This window comes from Hordeum vulgare, chromosome 2H (genome assembly GCF_904849725.1).
Source record: "Hordeum vulgare subsp. vulgare chromosome 2H, MorexV3_pseudomolecules_assembly, whole genome shotgun sequence".
NCBI lineage: Eukaryota > Viridiplantae > Streptophyta > Magnoliopsida > Poales > Poaceae > Hordeum > Hordeum vulgare.
In genome coordinates, this window is record NC_058519.1 from 13,271,151 (window position 1) to 13,296,830 (window position 25,680).

The following is a 25,680-nucleotide window of genomic DNA, read 5'->3' on the forward strand; positions in this document are numbered from 1 at the left end:
ACTATCTCTATGGAGTTTTGTTTGAAAATCATGAATCTGAAAATTTTGATGAAGTGTTGAAAGAAGAAAATTATAAAGTGGTTCATGATATCTGCTTGAATGAAAAACATGATTGCCATGTTGTTAGTATGAATTCTCTGAATATCTATGATGCTAATAATATGCAAAACCACAAGCTTGGGGATGTTATGCTTGATGAAGATGATATTTTTTGTTTCCCAAGTTTTGGTGATGACCCATATGGTATAATTGATCATGAAAAGAATGCTTTGTGTGATAGTTATATTGTAAGATTCCTTCATGATGTTACTAAAAATTACTATGGGAGAGGAACATATGCTTTCACATATTGCAATAATATAAAGCTTCCTCTTTATGTGTTCAACATTTTGAAGTTATGCTTGTTTTGCCTTCCTATGCTAGTTAATTCTTGTTCCCATAAATTGTTTGCTCACAAAATCCCTATGCATAGGAAGTATGTTAGTCTTAGATATATTTGTCACATGTTTCATGATGCTCTCTTCGTGTCCGATTGCTATCTTTTATGTGAGCATCATTGAATTATCAATGCCTAGATAAAAGGCTTTAAAGAAAAGCGCTTGTTGAGAGGCAACCCAATGAATAAATTTATTTTTGCTTTTCACTTTCTGTTTTGTTGTGTCCACACCATCATAATTATGTTATGATTGTGTTTTTTATGTTTTTAGTGTTTGTGCCAAGTAGAACCTTTATGATTAGTTTTGGTGATGCTTGTTTGATCATGCTGAAAAAGACAGAAACTTTGCGCTCATGAAATTATTTTTAATTCCTATCCAGAAAGAGCTTTTGAGTTGATTCTTTTTGCTTCTGGTTGATATGCAAATTTCCCTAATTGTCATAATTTTCAGAATTTTTGGGATGCGAGAGGTATACGAAGTATACATATTACTACAGACTGGTCTGGTTTTGACAGATTCTGTTTTTGTTGTGTTGATTGCTTATTTTGATGAAACTATGGATAGTATCGGGGGGTAATAGCCATGGAAAAGTGAGAATACAGTAATATAACATCAGTCTAAATAGAAATCAAGTTTACTACAGTACCTAAAGAGTTGGTGGTTTGTTTTCTTATGCTAATGATATCACGAGTTTCTGTTTCAGTTTTGTGTTGTGAAGTTTTCAAGTTTTGGGTGATGTTCTCATGGACAATGGAATAAAGAGTGGAAAGAGCTTAAGCTTGGGGATGCCATGTCATACCAAGCCAAATTAAAGGACACCGAAAAGCCTAAGCTTTGGGATGCCCCGGGAAGGCATCCCCTCTTTCGTCTTCAATCCATCGGTAACGTTACTTGGAGCTATATTTTTATTCACCACATGATATGTGTTTTGCTTGGAGCGTCGTGTATTATAGGAGTATTTGCTTTTTGTTTTGTCACATTCATCCTTGCTGCACACCTTTTTGAGAGGGACATGCACTCATCGTGAATTTGCTAGAATACTCAATGAGCTTCACTTATATCTTTTGAGTTAGGCAATTTAGCTCGCATGTGCTTCACTTATATCTTTTGAGCTAGATAACTTTGCTATAGTGCTTCACTTAAATCTTTTTAGAGCACGGAGGTGTCGTATTTTGAAGAAACAAAAACTCTCGATCTTCACTTATATATTTTGAGAGTGCTCTCTCTAAGTAACTTGGTAATTGGCGTGTGCTATGAAATTAGTCCTAAATATGATAGGCATATCCAAAGAGGATATAATAAAAACTTCTATATTCATGTGCATTGATTAGTAAGAGAAGTTTGATTCCTTATAATTAGTTTTGAGTTATGGATATGGTAATATTAGAGTTATGTTAGTAGGGTGTTGTGAATCTAGAAATACTTGTGTTGAAGTTAGTGATTCCCGTAGCATGCACGTATGGTGAAGCGCTATGTTAGGAAATCAAAGCATAATTGATTTATTGATTGTCATCCTTTATGTGGCGGTCGGGATCGCGCGATGGTTAGCACCTACCAACCCTTCCCCAAGAGTATGCGTTTAGCACTTTGTTTTGATTACTAATAAAACTTTCGCAATAAGTATATGAGTTCTTCATGACTAATGTGAGTACATGGATTATACGCACTCTCACCCTTCCATGATTGCTAGCCTCTCTAGCTCCGCGCAACTTTCGCCGGTGCACAAACCCACCATATACCTTCCTCAAAATAGCCACCGTACCTACCTATTATGGCATTTTCATAGTCATTCCGAGATATATTGCCATGCAACTTCCACTGTTCCGTCTCATGACATGTGCCGTCACTTTCATATTGTCATTGCATGATCGTAAGATAGTTAGCGAGATATTTCAATGTTATACGCTAAGCTAGATCGTTGCACATCCCGTTACACTGCCGGAGGTATTTCATATAGAGTCATAATTGTTCTAAGTATCGAGTTGTCAGTAAATAAAAGTGTGATGATCATCATTATTAGAGCATTGTGCCATGTGAGGAAAAAAGAGAGGCCAAAGATGCCCACCAAAAAATGAAAAAAAAGAGCCAAAGAGCCCAAACAAAAAAATGAGAGAAAAAGAGAGAAGGCACAATGCTACTATCTTTTTCCACACTTGTGCTTCAAAATAGCACCATGTTCTTCATGATAGAGAGTCTCTCGTTTCGTCACTTTCATGTACTAGTGGGAATTTTCATTATATAACTTGGCTTGTATGTTTCAGTGATGGGCTTCCTCAAAATTGCCCTAGGTATTCGTGAGCAAGCAAGTTGGATGCACACCCACTAGTTTTCTTTTTGAGCTTTCACACACTTATAGCTCTAGTGCATCCGTTGCATGGTAATCCCTACTCATTCACATTGATATCTATTGATGGGCATCTCCATAGCCCGTTGATACGCTGAGTCGATGTGACCATCTCCTCCTTTTTGCCTCACAACCTCCACCACACTCTATTCCACCTTTAGTGCTATATCCATGGCTCACGCTCATGTATTGCGTGAGAGTCGAAAAAGTTTAAGAAAGTAAGAGTGCGAAAACAATTACTTGGCCAATACCGGGGTTGTGCATGATTTAAATTCGTTGTGTGGGGATGATGGAGCATAGCCAGACTATATGATTTTGTAGGGATAACTTTCTTTGGCCTTGATATTTCAAAAGTTCATGATTACTTTGCTAGTATGCTTGAAGTATTATTGTTTTCATGTATATAGTAAACTACTGTTTTGAATCTTACAGATCTGAACATTCATGCCACAAGAAAGAAGTTACAAAGAACAAATATGTTAGGTAGCATTCCACATTAAAAATTCGGTCTTTATCACTTCCTTACTCGAGGACGAGCAGGAGTTAAGCTTGGGGATGCTTGATATGTCTCCAACGTATCTATAATTTTTTATGGTTCCATGTTACTATCATGTCAACTTTGAATGTTTTATATGCATAAATATGCTATTTTTGGGACTAACCTATTAACTCAGTGCCAAGTGTCAGTTTCTGTTTTTTCCGTGTTTTTGACCTTTTTCAGAGAAGAATATTAAACGGAGTCCAAACGGAATAAAACCTGAGCGGTGATTTTTTCCATAACACAAGATATGTACGGGACTTGAGAACCAAGGCAGGAGACCTTGTGGGAGGCCACAAGCCCCCTAGCCGCGGCCTGGGGCGCGCCTGGCAGGCTTGTGGGCCCCACATGGCTCCTTTGCCCTACCTCTTTTGCCTATAAATTCTCGAAAAATCCAAAACTAGAGATGGCCACACTGTCAAACCAATCGGTCCAGAATATTCAGGTGAATGCTCAAACTTTCTGTAATGACCAGACTGTTGGGAAGCACGGGAAAACTTTATTTGCTGCTCGTTGCGGCAAAGTGTCGGACAATCGCACAGAGCAGTGATGCAAGCAGCCAATATTGGCTGGCCCACTTCCGGATATATACACTGCGAGCAACCAGTTTTGCGAAGTAGGTTCCTAAACCGGTTGTTTTTGTGTGTATTTTTTGGGTTCTTTTGGCTTTCTATTGTTTTTCCTTTTTCGTTTTTTCTGTGTCATTTTTTTTTAATTTTATTTTCCTTCCCAAAAACTCTTTAGAAATTCCAAAAATGATTGCATTTAAAAAAATCTAAGATTCTGTTAATGTACCTGTTTTTGAATTTTATAAAAAAGTTAAAATTTTATAAAGATTAGAATTTCGAAATTTCCTCAATAATTGAAAAAAAAACCAAAGTTTGTTTAAGTTTTCAAAAACTGTATGTAATGTTATTTTTTGTTCTTCAAATTTGTTCATAATGTTAAATTTTGTTTTCATTTTTCAAACCTTGTTTAGAATTTTAAACTTTGTTCCAATTTTTCGTGTATTCAAAAAATAAGATTTTCAAATTTTGTTCATGTTTTAAAAAAAATATTTGGAATCTTAATTTCTGCTCTCATTATTTTGTAATTTGATCCAAATTTTCAAAGATTGTTCGACTTTCCAAAAAAATGGTATCCTTTTTTGCTTGCAGATCCAAAAAATGAGTTTGTATAAAAATAAATATTCATAAACACTTTCTTTTTTCCTTTATTTTTCTTTATTTTTTTCAGTTTCTCATTTTTTTGTTCTTTTATTTCCATTTTAGTTTTATTACATTTATTTTCTAATGTTCATTCTTCTTTTTCAAACACTTGCTTTTACGAATTTCGAAAATGTACGTGATTTTCGATATTTCTTGCCCTATTTGCAAAAATGTTTGACTTTTCTAACTTTGTTCTCGGTTTAAAACATATCTCGGATATTCAAAAAAATGTTGCTGTTTTTTTCATTTTTATTTATACTTCAATAAAATGTTTGTGATTTTCATAAAAAGTTCACACGTCTGAAAATATGTTTCATTTTTGTAAAACAAATTCTAGGTTTCAAATAAATGTTCTCACGTTTGAGAACCTGAAAATTGTTACACCTTTTCTAATTTTGATTACAAATTCCAAAAATATTCGTGATTTTTGAAATAACGTTCGGGAAAATGTTCAAAAAGTTCAAACTTTTGTTCACATTTCCAAAATTAGCTCGCAAATTCCAAAAATGTTTGGAATTTTAAAAATGTTCATATTGAAACAATGTATTTTTTGTAATTTTTTCCATGTTATATTTTTCAAAACTTTTATTTTTTGTTCGCTATGTGAAATAATGTTTGGTATTTTGAAACTTCCAAAGAAAATCATGTTTTCGGATATATTTGAGGTTCATAATTTTGTTCGCTATTTCAAAAAACAATGTTTGGAATTGAAGTTGTGTTCGGGTTTCATAAAAGTTTAGTGTATCAAATTTTGTTCCTGTTTCAAAAAATTCTTCAAAATTTATAAAATTGTTTGTGTTTTTGGAAAAAATTTGGGGTTTCAAATATTGTTTGAAAATGTTAGTATTTATCAGTTTTTCTTTGGGAGTTAGAGAAATATGCGGGAATTTCCAAAAATGTTACAGCTTTCCAAATGTCTTCACAAATTCATAAAAAACATGTTTCCAAATTTTCTTTGCGAATTCAAAAAATGTTCACACAATTTCAAAATTGTTCATACTATGGAAATCATGTTCATACTTTTGAAAAACAATGCACTTCAAGTTTTGTTCCTTTTTTTCAGAAGTCGTTTTTCAAGAAATTGTTTGTAATTTCAATAAATGTTCTCGTTTTCAAAATGTGTTCACAATTCCAAAAAATGTTCGTTATTCAAAAAGTACAGGAATTTCAAAGAATATTAACATTTTTGAAAAACATATTCGTGTTTCAAATAAATATCCAGAATTATAGGAAATGATATCGTTTTCAAAATTTGTGCACATTTTCTTAAGAAAAATGTTCATGCTTATGATTATCTTCAAGATTTCAACTTTTTGTTTGCACTTTCAAAAATGTTTCCATGTTTAAAATTTTGTTTTCATTTTGGTAAAAGAATAAAAATACGATTTTTTTGCTCTTAGTTTCCAATTTATCTTTGGAATTCAAAATGCATTCCAGGTTTTCAATAAAAATCGTATTTCCAAAATAAATTGGAATTTAATAATTTTTTTGTAGTTTGAAATTTGAAAACAATGAGTAATGTTCAGTCACACTGCTGTAGTTTGTTCTTTAGATTTGGCGCTACGGATTTTCTGCAATCATTTGTTAGTACAACCCTACACTGGTGATGGAATCCCTCAACAGAAGGTCTGGAGATGGAATTTGTTAGTTTCGCGGATTATCTTTTACGTAATATTTGCGCCCGGCCAATGGTTAAGAGTTCTATTCTAACGGGCCGGTCTAGTTGCGCGCGCTCTGTGCAAAGAGGCGTCTAATTTCCACAGAATGCGCTAAATAGGAACTCCCGAAACACGAACGGCCGAACAAAAATGGGAAAATCCTATTTTTCAATTTTGATATTTGTTCACGTATTTAAAAAATGTCCATGTTTCCTTTTTCTGTATTTTCTTTTGCTTCTATTTCGTTTTTTTCTAAGTTCAATTTTATGCATAATTCAAAAACACTGACTGTTTTAAAATTTACGCACAATTCAAAAAATGTTCACAGTTTCAATATTTGTTCACAAATGAAAAAATATTCATGTTTCAAAACAATTCCACAATTTGAAAAATGTTCGTGGTTTCCAAAAAATTCACATATTTAAAAAATGTTCGTGGTTTTATAAATTTTTCATTAATTTGAAATTTGTTTCTATTTCTAATTTTGTTCACAATTCGAAAAATGTTTGTGGTTTAAGGGGAAATGTTCACAATTTTATAGTTTTGTTCACGAATTTGAAATTTTATCATTTTTCAAAATTTGATCACAATTCGAACAATGTTTTCTGTTTAATAGGAAATTTTAACAATTTTATATTTTTGTTCTCGAATTTAAATTTGTTTCATGTTTCTAAATTTGTTCACAATTCAAAATATGTTTGCGGTTTCAAAATTTGTTCGCAGATTCTAGAAATATTCACAATTTTATAGTTTTGCCATAAATTTAAAATCTATTCCTGTTTAAAATTTGTTCACAATGCAAAAAAATAATCGCGGTTTCAAAATATTTTTCAGGATTTGAAATATGTTCCCGGTTTTACAATTTTGTTCATAAATTTGAAATTTGCTCATAATTTAAAATATGTTCGTGGTTACAAAAATGTTGTGGATTTTCAAAAAATATTCTGTATTTTCAAAAACTATTCTTGAAATCCGAATTTGTTTTTGCTTAAAATTTGAAAAGAAAAAGGAAAAAGAAAGAAAAGACGAAAAAAAGAAATAAGCTATCTGAACACTTTCTGTAAGATGAATATTTTTTGAATTTCTGACCAATATATGAATTCATGAAAAATTGAACATTTTTCGTGAGAAATTTTGAATCAAGTCAAACATTTCGAAAAATATGAGCTATTTTTGTATTTATGAATACTTTTAAAACTACAACATTTTATTAATCTATTAAAAAAATAAAAAACATGAACAATTTTTGGAAATGCGGGCATTTTTGTGAGCTCCCGAATGAAATTGGAAACACGAACATATTCTGAAGTTTGCAAACAATTTTTGAAACTAGAACATTCTTTGCATACTTTATCATTTCTTGAACCTTCCGATTTTTTTTTGAAAACATGAACCATTTTTGGAAACACGAACATTTTTTGAAAAACATGAATGTATTAACAAACAGTTGGAAAAAAAGAAAAAAAAGAAATTGGAAATAAAAACAGAAAAGAAAAAAACGAGAAAAAGGAAAAAAAGAAAGAATAAAGTTGTAAAATAAACAGAAACAGAAAAATGGCAAAATAGATTCAGGAACTATCTAGAAGGTTCGCAAAACCGGAATCGAAGCAAACATTTTCGGACCGGCCCGTATCACATCGCTTGATCATGAATCTTGTGCGAAAACTCGACATCTTGACGCAGAAAGCGTCAAATAGAATTTCCGAACTAAATTGTCTGGTTTGAACTAAAATCGTTTGTCTACAGAGGTGCTTGATTGATACAGGACAATCGCATGCCGTCTGATGAAAAAACATTCAAGACGAAAGTTGTGCATCTCGTTTAAGTGAGAAAAATTATTTTGGAATAACCTCCATCCGACATAGTGTGTCGTCTATGCGTCCTAAAAACTGAACGGCTCTCAGGCCTACCCTAAATCAGAGTTAGGTACGTCGGTAAGATTTGGACGAGATTATGAGTCATTTTTCTAGGGGGCAAAGATGATGGCAGTTAAATAGCAACACACAATCGCAAAACCATCTACTACTTTTTACCCTAGTTTTCACATGTCTCATGTGTTCTTTCTTCCTTGTTCTTCGTTCATTCTTTGTGTTGGAGAGCAACGATCTTCAAGGCTCTAGGGGCAGTTTGACCGACCTATGGAGCCCATCCTCGCCACTCTCGCTGTCGGACCCCTCCCGTGTGTATGTAGTCCTGGGTCTACAAAAGTTATCGGTGAGGCTCCTCCTTCGATGAGTCCTGTGTACTACACTCAATGTCGGGTGTATACGGTGATGTGTTTGTGTGCAAACACACTTGTTGGTGACTCCAATGGGGAAGGAGGATCAAGAATCATCATCAACCATGTATAATCTCCCTAGGCCCTCAGAAGTTGACGTTGATAACATCATCAAGCCCAATCAATATAAACTATCGAAGAAATATCATCGGGCCTATGAAGCACACAAGAAGCAATGGGAGGAGGCTTATCGGCCGCTTAAGAAGCAGCATGAGGAGAGGATTTACAAACATTTCTTGCAAATTTCAAAGAGGACTGTCAGGGCAACGTCATTCTGGTTGGAGACATCAAGTTTCCTCCTCTCCTAGACAAACAAGACGAAATCATTGTGAGTAAAGTTTTTTCTATAGAGCAAATTGTTGTGATAGAAAGTCGTGTTAGTATGGGTAATGTGATGGCGTATAATTAATTCATAGCAAATACAACTACTCAGGGAAATACGCCCGCGCCATCAAATGGTAATGTTAGTGTACCTACTCGTGTAGAAAAGCTTAATCCAATTTACCTATTTCACCACACCTTCTACGCAATAACAATATAATATGTCAATGAATTTTTATCTTAACCAAATCAACCAGATTGGGTGCTGCACCTACATACCCTAGTCCTATTATGGGTGTGCCCACTTCGGTGTTGACGTTGAATTGCCTTGTCACACCACCCATATGTACAAGCATGTTTACTGCTCCACGAAATTATGGTTCGGCCCCTACACCACAATAAGAAATAAGGAAAACATAGTGGTAAAATGTATTCATAAAATATTTTATAATTGTATAATCTATGAAAGATTTAAAGAATAAAATGATTCTAAAAACTTTCAATGTACAATTTTAAAATTTTCAAAAATTGCTAGCCCATGCAGGAGCATGGGTGTATGACTAATTGTTTCGATGGAATATAATTAGCAACAGTAAAATTTTCATAATCATCATACCAAGGATTACTATGAGAGGAAACATTGACAATAGTTAATTTCTCATCGAATAAACTTTCATTAACGGGAATAGAATCAACCTGCATGTTTTCCATTCGAGACAAATTATTAGCTACTACCTAGTAGATTATATTATCAGCTCCTTTCCTATCCACAACAGGCAATCAATTTTTTCAAAGTGAAACTCATCTAATAATCGTAGGCTTAGCATATTTTTTCTACACAAAGTACTTAATGCCAACATGATCAGTATGAATGGTAAACATAGAATCAACAATATAAGATATGTATTTACCACAAGCAAAGACAACAACTAAAAAAATTCGTTTTAGTGGTAGCATAGTTTTTTTGAGCAGCGTATAGTCTTAATAGCATAATAGATAACATTTAATATCTTATCAACTCTTTGACTTAGTCGCTAGCATCACTTATAGTTTCTGAAGGCAAACAATTGGGTGATTGAACTGTAGGAGCAAAACTTAAAGCATTCTTAAGAATTCAAAAGCGTACCTACAATAATCATCAAAAAGAAAAGGAATGTCTTTTTTGTAGAAGATAATTTAGAGGTCAAGAAATTTTAAACAAATCTGTAATAAACCTCCTATAAAAATCATCATGACCGAGAAAGCTACGTAACCTTTAACATTTGAGGGGCAACTCATTTTCTCAATAGCTTCAGCTTTACCTCTATTAACTTCAATACCTCTTTCCGAAATTCTATATTCAAAAACAATACTTTTATTTACCATAAAGTGGCATTTCTCTCAATTCAAGACAAGGTGACTTTGTTCACATCTCTGCAAAACCATGTTAAGCTCATGAAAGAAATCATCGAAAGAAGTTCCATGGACGAAGAAATCGTCCATGAATAACTTTATGATCTTCTCACAAAAGTCGTTGAAGATAGTAGTCATACGACTTTGAAAAGTAGTTGATGCATTACATAAACTATAAGACATACGTTTGTAAGCAAAAGCTACAAAAAGACAACTAAAATTTGTTTTCTCCTGATCTTCTCGATAAACACATATTCAAGAGAAAGCAGAATAACGATCAAGATAAAAAAATGTGTGTATGGTTAGAAAATCTTTCCATTATATGATCACAAAAGCAAAGCATAATGATCTTTTTCGATAATTTTATTTAATTTTCTAAAATCAGTGCACAACTTATAATCAGTAAAAATTCATTGTGGGATAAATTCATTTTCATCACTAGAAACAATAGTTATTCCTTCTTTCTTAAGAACACAATGAACATGACTTAGCCGTCTACTATCAAATATATGATGGATTCTGGCTACTACTTCTAAGAGTTTGAGAATTTCTTTTCTTTGCAATTCCTACATCTTATGATTCAAGCGACGTTGATCTTTACCTACTAATAAAGCAAATAGTGCTTCTTTCATACGTCATCCAAATTGCCCTTAAAGTCGACTAAAATTACCATCAATGCCACCTATAAGTCATAAAAAACGTTTCAATCAGAAAAATCTTCAGACAGGGCCGGCCCATGTAGGCACCTCCTATATTACGCTCTGGGCGTTGGAAAAAGATGCAGCACACCTGTTTGGGCCGGCCCATGCGTGGGCGCCTGTTTTCTTACTTTAGTTTTTTTATTTTTATTTTCAGTTCCATTTTATTTTCTACTATAAATAATTTAGAACTTCGAACAACTTTTCTCAATTTTAAGAAACTGAGAATATCGAAATAAAATATTCAAAAAAAATATTTTTTTTAGAATTCAAAAACTACTCAGGAGTTTTGAAAAATGTTTGCATATAAAAAAATGTTTACACAAAAAAGTCCATAAAATAAAAAAGTCAACGATTTTAAACAAAATTCCGTATAAAAATCTTAAAAACAGTTTGTGCCTCTATTTTTAGTCTCATTTTTTATTTTCGTTTTTCTGTTCCATTTTTTAGTTTAAATAATTTAGAACTTTGAATTTTTTTTTTGTAATTTATAAAACTGGGAATTTTGAAATAAAAGTTTGAAGAAAATATAAAATGTTCGTGAATTCGAAAAATGCTCAGGATTTTTGTAAAAATATTCGCATATTCAGAAAAATGTTCATAATTTTGAGAACAATGTTGGTGAAAACAATAAAAATCCATGATTTAAAAAAAAACTTTGTGTGTTATTTTTTGAGTGCAATTGAAAAAATGTTTGCTAATTCAAAAAATGTTCATGCATTTCAAGAAATGTCCTAAAATTTTAAAGACATAATATGATCAGCATCATTGGAGATTATAATTGTTTTTCTCCCGTTGCAACGCACGGGTCCTTTTGCTAGTGATCTATAACAGGCTTGACATCGTATCGTATGAATCTCGTGCTACAAAGAGTAGGATTGTTGCATTTAAGAACGGTCCTAACAGGTTGACCCCATGTGTGAGCCGGCATAGGACCCGTCCGACATGAGTGAACCGACCTGGTAGAGGACACCATGTGCGCAAGCCTGTGCATGCGGGCGCCACACCCTTTTAAAATAGGTGCCTTTTATAAATAGAGAGAGAACGGCCGTGACTTCAAAGTTGAACACACCTCTTTACTAATGACAATTTCTTAATTAACATATGCTAACTAACAATAGGTATGTGCTAATTTATTCTTGCATTTAGAAATCCCTAACCTAACCAATCCAAACACGATATTGAGAAGATCTTGATAAGCAGCCCCGTGCCGTAGAAATGGTGCACACATATGCAATGCGGGTTGAAAGGATGCCCTTTATGCTGTTGTGAAAATACGTGAAGGCTCACTTTTTCTTCAAATAAAGAACTAAGAGCATCTCTAGCAGACCCTCTATAAAGCCGCGATTAGTAAAGTAACTGTCAACATATGGATCGGTGTGGAAAATGCTACCCGATCAAACTATGCAAACACGTCTGACCCTTAAACTTATTTTAAGGGCGCGGCAAAATCCCTTCCCGACCCGCGAAAACACAGGTTTGCACCTCACCCCTACGGTGCCCCGTATCCCAGGAAAGCGGTTGGCGAGAGGGACATTTCAGCCCGCGCCCTTTCCTCACCCCCTTCCGCTCCGCCCGCCATTGGTTCTGCCCGTCCGCCGCCGCCCACCATTGATTCCGCCCGTCCTCCGCCGATGACTCCGGCAAAATCTGCGATCGGAATCACGCCACGGGGGCGCCATTGCCCTCTTCCATCGAGTCGCTGCACCGGCTCCCCGTATTCGCCAGTCCACCGCGGTCGGAGAGCCACCACCGGAGATGGAATTGAGCCCGTGCAAGAAGTTTTTGCTCGAAGATTCATCCGATTCGGACGACTCAGATGTTGAGACGATGCTTCTGACCTTTCACCAGCAGACGGGGATGGCCCTTGCCGTGAAGGAGCATGAATATGAGAACCGAAAGAGGCGGCGAGGATTGACTGTCGGTCGTCTTTGCATTCCTCGAAATCGCCATCTCGAGAACGAGATGTTGATGCCAGAATACTTCGCGGGCAATCCAACATATCCTCCGCACCTCTTCCGAAGAAGGTACCGTATGCGCCGATCCCTCTTTGTGAAAATTGTTCAAGCTTGCGAGGTCAATTGTCGATATTTTACTCAAAGAAGAAATGCCACGGGCTTGATGGCATTTAGTGCATATCAAAAAATCTCGACAGCTATGCGGGTAATTGCATACGGCATTCCGGCTGACTATGCCGATGAGTACCTTCGCATTGGTGAATATACTATAATTAAATGAGTGCGTAGGTTTACCAAAATGATCATTCGTGTCTTTTGTCCTGAATATATCCGGACACCGAATGAGGAAGACACAACAAATTTGATGGCATCTAATGATAGAAGAGGTTGGCCTGGCATATGCTAGGAAGCATAGATTGTATACATTGGACTTGGAAAAATTGCCCAAAGGCATGGCAGGGAACGTATTGTGGCAAGTCTGGTGATGCAACAATTGTGCTAGAGGCCATAGCATCCGAGGATTTATGGATTTGGCATTGCTTTTTTGGTATGTCGGGTACTCTTAATGATATCGATGTGTTGCAACGGTCTCATTTGTTTGCTAGGCTTGCTAGTGGTGATGCTTCTGCTTGCAACTACACTGTCAATGTGCATGAATACACAAAGGGGTACTATCTTGCAGATGGTATATACCCTTCTTGATGCACATTTGTCAAGAGCATCAAAGACCCCCAAACTAGGAAACAATGTGAATTCGCAAGGGCACAAGAGGCAGCCCGAAAAGACACTGAAAGAGCATTTGGGGTTTTGCAATCTAGATTTGCCATTGTTCGTGGTCCTGCTCGGTTTTGCGACAAGCGATTCTTGAAGAACATCATGGCATGCTGTGTTATTCTTCACAATATGATTATCGAAGATGAGAGAGGCATGAACTTGGAATTCTTCTACGATAATGTCGGTAGCCGTGTCAAACCAACTAGAGACCCTAACCGAATTAGATATTTTCCTGAGACCTACAAGAAGATTAAAAATGCAAATACCCACTTTCAACTTCAGGAGGATCTCATTGAGCACCGTTGACAAAGGGCTAGGCAATAACACGTTCTATTTTTCCATTCATTTTCATTTCATTCATGTGTGATTTGTATACGAGACAAATTTGTATTGAATTATTTAGTTTGCTTCCGTGATTTGAATAATTATTGTACTTTGGATGATTATTGTATTGTAATATTGGCATTTTTCTTATATTGCATTAGTAATTATGATTTACGGTGTTTTCGGTTTGCGGGTCAATGCAGCGCTGCCCGAGCAGACCCCACATAGCCAACCCGTAAAAGAGCATCTTTTGCGAATATCCTTTTTTACGGGTTCGTTTTGTGGTGTATGACTCTGTCTGCGCACGCACCGGCCCGCAAAACCATTTTTTCACGAACTGTAAACGAGTTTTGCAGGTCGGCTTTATACGGGGTCTGCTAGAGATGCTCTAAGCGAGGATCATAAAATTTCTGACCTGATTTTACTCGGACACAATTGAGCTACACAGAAGGCGGGTTATGAGTTATGGCCGATGAGGAGAAAAATGCTGAGTAAGAAAACCTCAACCTTGAGCCAACCGATCGACCCACAAATGTGTTACATGAATCAATCAACGAATCACCCTGTGGTAGCACTAATAGTTCATACAATGGTCAATATTTTCACACACTCCTATGGAATTACAATTTCTCAACCTTACTTTGTAATAAATAGACGCATGCTATTATATGTAGGTATGAATATGGATGGTCGTTCACTTGTCCAGTGACCTAAGGCTAGGCTGCAGGAAGACTTGCGAAGGGGTTATCGGTGTTGGCTAACTTGTCATTGCCAGGTCGCGAAAATACAATCTGCAAGTATAAAACAGTATATGAGCACATACATTAGCAAGTACTAACTGGCTATTTACTAATTTCGAAAGCTAATTGGTAAATTTTGTGAAAAGGTTGACCAAATTTTGTCAAATTCATGCAAACACATGCTACTCTTAGTAAAGAACACAGTTACCTGGTAAGTTCCAAGCGTCCGTGACTTGAAACCGGCCGCGCAGTATATGAAATAATACTCCCATACACGAATGAATTTGTCGTCAAATCCCAGAGCCAAAATCGCACTGCAAACAAGACACGTAATGTACACATTGTGTTATAAGCTTTATGAATTTATTCGCATTTCAAAATGGATGAGATGCATTGATGCTTACTCTTTGTTGGCCATAAAGTTATCCCTCCAGCGTATCAGCGTCGGGTAGTAATGGTATCCGATGTTCTCAACCTGCTCGATGCTGCATTCAGACAACAGCGTGCATCACTATCGTATCCAAAGTTCAGTAACAACAAACATGCTAGCTCAGAAAATTCAGTTTGTCGATAAGTTCATCGCAGTAAAAGGTGCATATATGCAAACACTGTACCAGAGCCTGGACGCAGCGGACATGGCAGAGGTGATCCGGGCCAAGGAAGGAAGGCAACCCCCTGGAAAGATGTATTCCTTTATGAAGTCTGAACTTCTCCTGTATTCCTCATACCGTTCTTCTGGAATTGATATGAACTGCATACATAAATACAAAGAAAAACAGATATTTGGTTTCACTTAGTTAACAGTCAATGATTCCCTGCAAAGGATGAAGCGAATCGATGCGTGTTCGTATTGATTAATTTGGTAGAAACCTGGAGAACAAATAGACCATCTGGAGCCAATAGAGACTCGCAACAGCCAAAGAAATCGTCCATGAATTCATGACCGACCCCTTCAATCATTTCGCTGCGTGTGACAACAAGTGGTAAATATTTTCTTCGATTAAATATATTCATATTCAGAAGAGCAGTATTATTACGTACCATGATATGATCCTGTCGTACTTACTCCGACTTGGTATTTGACGGTAGTCACACAACAGGAAAGTTATACGATCCTAAGAAAACAAAGCGTAGCGATGTTGTTATAAATAGATAATAGAGAGGAGCACTTGCTGAATTGTATTAAGTTCTACAAAGGATGTCTTAATCTTAAGTGTGGTCGGAGTCTAAAAAAAGGTGAAACTTGTGTTTGAACTCTGAACTCTGAAGGTAGTATAAAATCATAATTTACCTCCAAGCCAGCTTCCTTCACTTTCATTTCAGCGTATTTAAGTTGCTCCTCAGATAGTGTAATCCCTGTATATTTGCATCCAGTTTGCTTCACCACTTGCATAGCCAAGCTGCCCCAACCACTACCGATTTCAAGAACATGATGATTTCGCTCCACTTTAGCCTTACATTATTACATATTCATCAGATCATGTGTGCTTGTATTCATCAAGTATTAATAATTATATCAGTACTATTACCTTCTTGATTAGTAGATTAACTTTACGTTGCTGGGCTACTTCTAGGCTTTCATCTTCAACCTACAAAGATTTAACACCACTTAATTCGCACGCTGGATCCACAGTTAGGCAGTTAACCCTACTAGCGATCACAGACGAACAAACCTTGAATACTGCACAAGAGTAAGTCATCGATGGATCCAGGAAAAGTGAGAAGAAATCATTACTCTGCATGCACATTTCAGAATTTGTCAGTGATAAGGTCCAGACAGAGATGAGGGCAGCAGGAGGAAGATGCACTGGGAATGACCAGGTCATAGTGCTGAGAGATGTTTCGGCGAGTTTGCGTGACAGTATTCTTCCTTGAGATGTGGCGCAGGAAATATTTTGCCGATGCAATCCCAGCTGTCAAAAGCATGGGTGTCCACCAACCCCTGCCAATTAACAATATAATTACATACTGGACCACTCACCACTTCAATCACTTCAAAGTTAACTTCCTAGATTTAGTACCTTTTACTGGCAGAGCTATTACTGCTCTTCTGAGCATCCCTGTTAGCAATGAGAATCTGTAGGCAAAAATGGTTTAATTAAGATGCATATACACGGTATGCCAGATTATTCTAGTATGATGATTTTTAGTTTACCAGGAAAAGATTCAGGAGGCCTTCTCTTTTATCAACAAAAGAAAAATAACCATTAATATATGCATCTGCCATACCAAGATCCGCTTCGGTTGCGACCTGAAACAGCATTTTGTTTTCACAAAGGAGATAATCTCTGTAAATTAACCACCAAAAACTGAAGAGAAATGAGAAGAGACAGTAGCCAAACCTTCCAGTAGAAGAGAGGGTCATGAACTCGCAAGACAGTTTTGACAAGGCATTTTTTGTCTACTTCACCAAAACTGAACATAGTGCCACCTTCTTCAAGAATGCTACAGACAAGCAAAAATAACCAAGTTAGGTTTATACCATACAAAGCCTGGATTGAATCAGGAGTTTCAAAGAAGGATCACTCACGTCATGTTACCGATGGTTACATATTGGTTGAGAAACCTTGTTACCAGAAGGCGAGCCCCAGTTTCCGTCCATGATGGGACCATCTGTTTTGGGTTCAGAAGAAGGCTGCTTTTCTGCCCAAGCAAACCTTGAGCTGCAGACTTCCCAGCCTGCGATAAATCAAACACATAGATATCAGTGCCAAACATATAATCCACTGAAGGCAAAAAAAAAAAAAAAAACTTGGGCAGGCAGGGAGTACCTTATGGCCATCTTCATGGAAGCCATAACCTGTGTAATCCAGGACATAAGGCACCTAACCGAAATACACGTAGTAATAAACAAAAACATATGCTGAAAGGGAGAAATAAACTGAATTACCTTGATATGCCCCGCAGAACCATATTCCCCTGTTTCCTTGGATCTGCTGAAGCTCCAATGAAGCCTTTGCAGCAGCGACGGATGGAACAGGATGGCCTGTGTTCCATTTGAGCAGTACATGATCCGGTACATGAGGTGGGTTCAGTGTCACCAGGAAAGGCCTGCCGGTAGATTCGATGTTCTGAATTTTCCAAGCGCAGATGTGAGTTCATTGTGGACAAGAGTATTAATCAAAGTAGATTCATGCATTGCTGACGACTGAGAGTTTTGCCTGGAGCAGATTTAGCCAATAGGTAACAGAGACGCCGCTGCTTGTTGTCCCCAGAAAATTCCAGGCGCTCCATGCGGACGGGTTCTGTGGCATCAAAGTGTCGTCGCGATGGAGGTATATGTCACTGCAATGTTAATAGTTCAGAGATGAGGAGAACAGCAGGCCAGGCAGTTAAAATAAATTTTATAGCGCAAATATTACTTGCCTGTGGACATACTGGAACGCACCCAGAATTCTCAACTCCTCGTGTGTTGCTTCACCCCCTAGCATTCTCAGAACATCAGGTGCATGAGCACCAAATATGATCTTGTCGTACACCTCCTCCGAGCCACCGACCTCCAAGACTTTGTATCCTGCAGCCAGAAATCAATGAGCAATGACATCATTTGCAGGAAAAGAACAGGATTCAGGTTAAAAAAACAAATTTAAATGGATCAACTACCTCCGTCGAAGCTTGAAACTGATTTGACTTGGCAGCTAGTCTTAATCTGACAACCCATGCTCTCCAGTTCCTCCCTTACCTATTTGTATATGCACATGATTAAAGACTACGCTTTTGCCGTTGACAGCTGGAGTGTGCAATACATTTGTAGCAACCAGAGTACCTTGTTTACATATGTATGCGAACGCCCTTTGACGGTGAGCCATTGGGGCCGACCAAAGATCTGAAGGAGGTGATGGTTGCGGCAGAAGGAGAGGACGAAGAAAGCGGAGAAGCCGAGCACACCCTGCGACGGGCATGACCATATGCTCGCACAGATTGGGATCAGGTAAGCCTCCTGGAAGAGCTGGGAGTACCCATGGGTCTTGATGAACTGCCCGAGAGTCTCGTGCCGGTCCAGGTCAGGGTTGCTCTCATGATCCTCCAAGTACTTGAGAGCATCCTCCTTGAACTTGAGGATCTCACGGATCATGTGCCAGAAGGCGGGGCGGACGGCATTGCTCTTCTGTGCCAGGAGGCCTGAGAGGCCGTTCCGGCTGCCCCACTCGCACCTGCCGCCCCCGGAGAGCTGCGTGCTCACCGAGAGCGACATGTCTGATATCTCCATCTCCACGCCAAGTTCTTCAAACCATTCCAGCATGTTTGGATATGTCACCTGCCATGTTGGTGCAGTTGGATGCACGGTCAGCTGTAAATTCAGTAGCTAAGAAATTTGAAGTGATTCTTGGTTTCAATAAATGGATAGTTAAGGAGTATTTCTGTTCATTTGGCTGTCATTTTCACTCGGTTTAGCAACTTCAACACAATGGTAGCAATGGGGGCCCGTTACAGGTTCATGCTGCATAGTAAGTTGCCAATCTAGATGTCTGTTTCGTATATTAAATCCTTTGTTCCAGAATACATGACCTATCAGAGATGAATATGGCCTTTGAAACAAGACTTTGATCGTTGTCTTTTATATGAATATGCTAGTTTAAAATTTAAAACATATAATTATAAGATATTTTTTCATCTCAAATCTAATTATGTACACATATAACCATCCATTTCACCAACCACAGTACCGACACATCAATATTCATTCAACGTTAGAGACTATATGTTTTCTGAGACAGCATCTATTTGACAATTACGATTAGAGATGGTACTAGCCAAGTTTGGTAACTCGCCGTATTAGGTACAAATTGCAATTATCGACTATAATTTTTTTCTTGTGAAATTACATTTCAAAGTAGCAAGATATTTTGTCTCTCAACATAGAATATGGTACTACCTATATATGGGAGTAATTAATTAGGAAAACCCTTGATGGATTGGGAAAAAATAACTAACTGTGTTTAAGATGTTGCCATTCAGACTTGTATTCAGACTTACTCCCTCCGTAAACTAATATAAGAACGTTTAGATCACTATTTTAGTGATCTAAATGCTTTTATATTAGTTTACAAAGGGAGTACTATACATAACAATTGAGTACAAATAAATTAAGCGAGCGAAAAGTATGTCAAATGTGTAAAAGGCTCAGAATTTCAATGGCTGAGTGTGACCATGCATCTAACCTAGACAAATAAATTCACACAAAGAGAGGTCGACCATTCTCGTCCAGTCAGATGCAGTAAGGTTGGAATAGAAATAATACTAGGGAGACAGGGACAAGGAAAGACAGCGCAGAAAACCTCAAGCCAACCCACGGGAACAGCCTGCTGTGGCATTGACAGCAACACAAGTGCCTCTTTCGGGTGATATTTAGTACCACAATTGTGCATTAGTTTCCATCAGAGACCATAGTAGTACAGATGCCAAAATGAGACCTTGACAGTAGAGTAATCAAAAACCTGTGGAGATGCCTCTGCAAGAATACATTTGGCATGGGCAAAATTAGCTTGACCAGTTGCAGAAAATGGGCTTCGTCAGCTTGTGCCAGCCAGCCAGCCAGGCTGGACCCAAAAAAATCTTGTCAAGGACAAGCATAAAAAAGATGGAAGTGGCACTGTTGGTACATGTGTCCCTGTCGTCGCCCGTCGTCCTCGTCCCGATTCAAGGTTTGGTTAAGGACCCCAATGAACAGGTGGTTCTTGGGCAGAATAATGAAAGCCATTGCACATGGGACAGTGAGCAAGCTAAAAATGATGGGGAAGTGCAGAAGAGGAAATGTCCAGACTAAATTAATCTATCTTTGTAACCTCGAGAAAGGATATCCTTGTGATAATATTAGTACCCATATCACGGTGGTACGTGGTGTATTGGTGCCGTATGTGGCACGTGCATGGGAGTAGGAGATACGGCTTTGCTTTATCTATAAAACGGGATAAAACCTATTTCAAGAGTAGGAGATACGGTGATGAGGCGAAGAAGAGGAGGAGGTGTACGCACAATAGTAGTTCGGTTAAGCATAACGAAAGATACTCACTGCATAATATTGTTGTGTGTTATCGGTTTTCTTTGATGAAAACCAGGGGCGAAGTGCTCCTCAATCTGCACTGAAAAAAGCTCACCCAATACGGCTGTAAATGCCAACATTTTTGGATACGGACATGATCTCCTGTTTTGAACTTCACCAAAACAAAATTATTTTGAATTATATCAACTTTGCAAATTTACTACGTGTCAATATGTTAGTTAAACAGTTTAAATTATTACATTGCTAAAATATTTAAATGAAAAATCTAATGACAACATTTCAACTAAATATTGCTCAGGTTAAGTTCGACCGCATCTCTCCGATAATACCATCCATTTCAGAAGGAAACAAAAGTGTATGTCTTAGTTGGAGCCTTGGAGGTTTTGGACTACCAACGAGCCTATGTAAAAAAAAATTAGTTGAAGGTACTGATGTTCTTCTCCTGATCCGAAAAAACTGGACATGTGTTTCACTTTTTGTTAGAGAGACAGGGAAAAGAAAAGACAGCGACACATCAGGGCGACACGACATATGTGAAATTTAGTACCAATGTTCATTACTTTTCACAAATGTGGTACAGTTATTAGGGAAAGATGTAGACAGATGCCCGAACCGGCCGAAACCTTGATGCGAGTTGGACTGGATTGACTAGATGCAGAAAAAGTGAAGGCTATAGGAGGATGGCATCAAGCAAATGTGGTGAGAGACAAGTATGCTACTCCTATTGGCCCCCGGATGAAAGTGGAACTGTTGGCGCACGCGTCTGTGTCACCGTGGTCACCGTCCCCGCCATCCCTTTCGCTTGTATATCGGCCACACGAGAATACCATTGTAAGGCCATCGAGGCGTCCACGTCGCCCGCTCGGTACCACCATGGCTCATTAGTTTTCACTTTACAGCCGGTGCGCGGGTGGAACGCTCGGGCCGGTCACGTGAGACCCATGCGATCCTTCTAGATCTGGCGGCCCCCGCGTTGCTGTCGTCTCTGCGCTCCTACCGCCCGCATCGCCGGTGCCCGCCCCCGTCGGCCGTCAGATCCGCCGATTCCAGCCTCCGTCTATCGTCCTCGTCGCCTGCTGTCATGGCCGGGCTCGCGCGTATACAAGTGTTGTAACCGTCATCTAAAAAGCTTCAAACGTTGTTGAAAAAAGCTTTAACTATAGATAGAGAAAGCTTCAATCGGCTCTGTCCAACAAGGAAAGCTGCAACCGTAGTTGCATTTGGTATTATCAGCTAACTTTTTTGCTACATCCAACAAGGTGGACCTGCGACCTAACAGTGGCCGCGACGAATTTTTGCCGCAACCGTAGTTGCATTTTGCTATTATTGATGAACCTTTTTGCTACATCCATCAAGACGGTGTTGCGACCTCGCGACAACGACGACGATGATTTTGCTGCAACAAGGCTTTTGCTGCATCCGTAACCGAAATTTGCTACATCGCTGTTTGTTTTTGCTACCATCGACGATTTTTGCTACATGGCTCGATCTGACGGTCAACAAGGTCCGATCATTGTTTTTGCTACCATCGACGATTTTTGCTACATGGCTCGATCTGACGGTCAACAAGGTCCGATCAGACGGCTCGCCCGCGACCGGCCGGCGGCGTGCGGGCACAGATCGGTGCCCTTCCACTAAAGTTAGACCTGCGTATGCATATTTACATTGTGCTGGTTTTCTGTCATCATCAAAAAGTTGATCGGATTTGAATTTCTTTGTTAAAGAGAGAGAGAGAAGCAGAAGGAAAGACAGCAACACGTGCGCCTTTTTCCGGACGATTTAGTATGCCCTCCGATCCAAAATAAGTGTAGTGCTGCTTCAGTACCATCACTGCTCGTTCGTTTCCACTGATGTGGGCACAGTTACTAACGGGAGACGATGCAGACAGATGCACAAGCAGAACAATACTAACCAATATGAGCCAAAGAGGGAGCTGTAAATGGTAAATGCCACATGCCTCGAGCCTTGACAGTAAAGTAATCAGAGCTGGGCATATGGAGGAGTAGATTGACGACTGGTTGCAGAAAAATGGTGGGCTCTGCGCCCACGGCCACGAGGCAGAAAAGATGAAGGTTCAACTGTTGGTACATGTGTCCCTGTCCCTTCTCCGGTTCTGTGTGAGCCGTGCGAGTATACCATCGTAAGGCCGTCACGGCGTCCACGTCGCCCGCTCACCACACACCGGCCACTATTTTCGATGGTTTACCAACCCCAGTAACGTATGAGTCCCCTAATGGAGCCATGTGGATAGGCCGATGCAATTGTTAAGCACTTTGGGTAAGAATTCACGTGATTCTAATTAGTGCCGACATGGTTACTGGATTTTTTAATTATTAAAGGGGGAAAATGACAACATGGTTCTTGGACAGGATAAAGAATGCCACTAGATACCATGCCTGAGGTAACTCAAAATATTGGACAGTACATATCTAACTACATAAATAAATAAAAAATGGGACGGGGGGTCATGTAAGTTAATAGTTATCCGTGCGTTGCAACGAGATTCTACTTGGTTAGCTCGCCACTACGCACCCATTATTTGTACATTGGAGTCGTTAAACTTTAGTGAGCTTTGCACAAAATCGTTGTGATTTACCTTCCATTTCTATTTAAAGTGAGAAATCGCCTATCAGAAAAAATAATTTTATTTGGCGATCATTTGTTGGCTCACCAAAGAAGAAAGATTTTATTCATTATCATTTATTGGCTTACCAAAAAAAATTTATTTCGTAAATACTACTTAGATAAGATGTGGGCTATTAAGACGGTTTTGTCACCTGCTTCTTCCGTTTCTAAATATTTTTCTTTTTAAAAATATAACTATGAACTACATACGAAACAAAATAAGTAAATTTATATTTTAAATTATGTCTATATGCATCATATTAATTTATAATGAAATCTAAAAAAAAGCAAATATTTAGAAACCGATGGAATAGATACCTACAGGAACCGAAAACCACAATAAAGAGGTGAAACACGAGGGCTTAAACAAGCATAAAAGAGACGAAAACACGAGGTCCTCTAAAATTTGTACGGAATACTCCGTTTCAAGGAATTTTAAAAAAAAATGTGGGATAGCCATTTTTTTCATTTCCTCCGAACGGTATGGAAAGAAAATTTATTTTCCTTCTCAATACAAACCGTATTCTCCGACACTCCTATATTTTTTCCTTCTTCATTTTTCTAAGTAAAATGGAATCATGTTGTCAAAAAATTCATATCGGCGCGCGCGTCATGGCCGTGTGTTCGTATTGGCGCCGTAAGTACATGTATGTACATGCGTCCGTGCGTGCGTGCGTACCCGGTTGAAGACCATGAAGCCGAGGTCGAGGTGGACGCCGTCGACGTCGGCGGTCCGGGCGTGGCCGCCGAGCGCCTCCTCCGCCTCGTACACCGTCACGCGCGCCGCGCCCCTGGCCAGCTCGTGCGCCGCCGCCAGGCCGCTGACGCCGGCGCCGACCACCGCCACCCGCATCCCCTCCTCCATGGATGATGGAACAAGCTCCGGCCCTCTACTGCGCACGAAGAAGGCTCGTCTGTGGCGGGCGTGCGTGCGGAATGGCGCGGGGGTGAATGAGTGAGTCAGTCAACAAGTGGCGATGGCATTGGCGGCGAGGGGTGCGAGAGGTGGAAGGGAGATATAAAGCGCGGCGCACTGGATAAGAGGAGGGAGACGAGCCACCGAGCAGGGTTCACTTTCTTATTAATCACTCGCGGACGGGCCGCACCCGCACCGCACGCACGCGCCCCGTTCATCCTTTTCTTTCTTCTTTTTCCCTCCTCGGCCCGGCCCATCTCAGGAAACAGCGACGGAGACGGGCGAGCAGAGTGTCTCCAAATATTTACGCCTAAAAGGAAAAGGAAAGAGGGTGTTGAAATAGGCTTTTCGTGGACACAGGGTACTCACTACGGTAAAAAGGTTTTTAAAGAGTAGATTGACAAATACAACAGCAAGAATAGTACTAGCCTAACACCCCGCCGCGGCCCGACCGAAGACGATGCTCGAGCTCCACGATAACGCCTCCAAAAAGGTGATGGTGCCCGGCATCATTGATGTCGAGCCCAAACATACAAATAAGGGTTTTCATCTGGAGCCATGGTACGAAGACGAAAGCTAAGACATCGTCTTCAAGAAGAAAGTAGCACCCACGCGTGTCGTCGTCGCCAGCGTCAAGGCGTGACGCTTTCGCTCGAAAACTCGCATGTCACCAGGATTCACCCCTAACCAGCACCACGATGAAGGTCAGCCCGGATAGACAATATATGGGCACTTCCACATCCAAAGCACGAGGGCATGCAAGCACCTCCCGCTACTACACCCCTTGTCGCCCACACAACCAAGAGGTTAAGTCACCATCACCGTTGCCTTCACGAAATCTGCAAAAAGCCAACAGTGTAGCCCATCCTCCGGGGCCGCCACCGGCATCCATGATCTAAGCCATCACCAACCATCCTCATCTCAGCGCACCGCCAAAAGTAGGAGGCGTCCACACCGTGTGTCCCTAGCCAATCCCAGTGGACCGGCAGGAACACAACCTCTGGTTGCCAACAGCCACCGTGGAGCAAGCATCGGCCCTAGTCCACTGACGTAGGCAAAGACGAGCTCGCACGCCCCACTCGCGTAGCCATCATTGTTGATCTGAACAATGGTACATTATCAAAAGCCCCCCCCCCCCCCGACTCAGACCGACATCATCGCGCAACAACAAGGAAGAAGAGCACTAACGCAAAAGCTTACACTAGTGCGGATTAGAGTGAAACTGTTGTTGGGACGATGTTAATGGGTGGTTAGCTACATGTTGTCGAACGACATCCACCACCGCATAACGGATTCCCGCTGCCTCTTTCAGCCGTCGAGAACAAACCGTTCTAACACCACCTACCGACAACATGGACCACCACTACTAGGGAGTAGCAGGCAACCCTGCTACCGCCCGGAGGACCCCAAGCAGCTCCACCTTGCCAAATGCACATCGTCCTACCATATTCGAGTCGGATCGCAC

General features: G+C 39.4%; 1 protein-coding gene across 1 annotated transcript; it reads right to left on the reverse strand.

The window, feature by feature from the left end:
* Nucleotides 1–14,418: 14,418 nt before the first annotated feature.
* Nucleotides 14,419–24,361, reverse strand: LOC123424457. Its single transcript, XM_045108078.1, has 21 exons — nucleotides 23,979–24,361; nucleotides 18,437–18,928; nucleotides 18,274–18,352; nucleotides 18,037–18,184; nucleotides 17,832–17,955; nucleotides 17,561–17,741; nucleotides 17,442–17,470; nucleotides 17,201–17,349; nucleotides 17,013–17,115; nucleotides 16,826–16,921; nucleotides 16,692–16,747; nucleotides 16,489–16,612; nucleotides 16,344–16,406; nucleotides 16,200–16,259; nucleotides 15,962–16,123; nucleotides 15,712–15,785; nucleotides 15,541–15,634; nucleotides 15,285–15,421; nucleotides 15,075–15,155; nucleotides 14,879–14,984; nucleotides 14,419–14,721 (listed from the first exon to the last, which is right to left on the reverse strand). The coding sequence occupies exons 1-21, from the start codon at nucleotides 24,162–24,164 to the stop codon at nucleotides 14,647–14,649; spliced, it is 2,619 nt and encodes an 872-aa protein (XP_044964013.1). The 5' UTR covers nucleotides 24,165–24,361; the 3' UTR covers nucleotides 14,419–14,646.
* Between the last annotated feature and the right edge of the window lie 1,319 nt (nucleotides 24,362–25,680).

Bases quoted from the DNA above. Each gene is read 5' to 3' on its own strand.
- LOC123424457 (XM_045108078.1), bottom strand. From the start codon at position 24,164: ATGGAGGAGGGGATGCGGGTGGCGGTGGTCGGCGCCGGCGTCAGCGGC. The intron at 18,929-23,978 runs GTACGCACGCAC...CCAACATGGCAG, and splicing joins GCTTCATGGTCTTCAACCGG to GTGACATATCCAAACATGCT. The intron at 16,613-16,691 runs GTACTAAATCTA...GTTAATTGGCAG, and splicing joins AATAGCTCTGCCAGTAAAAG to GGGTTGGTGGACACCCATGC.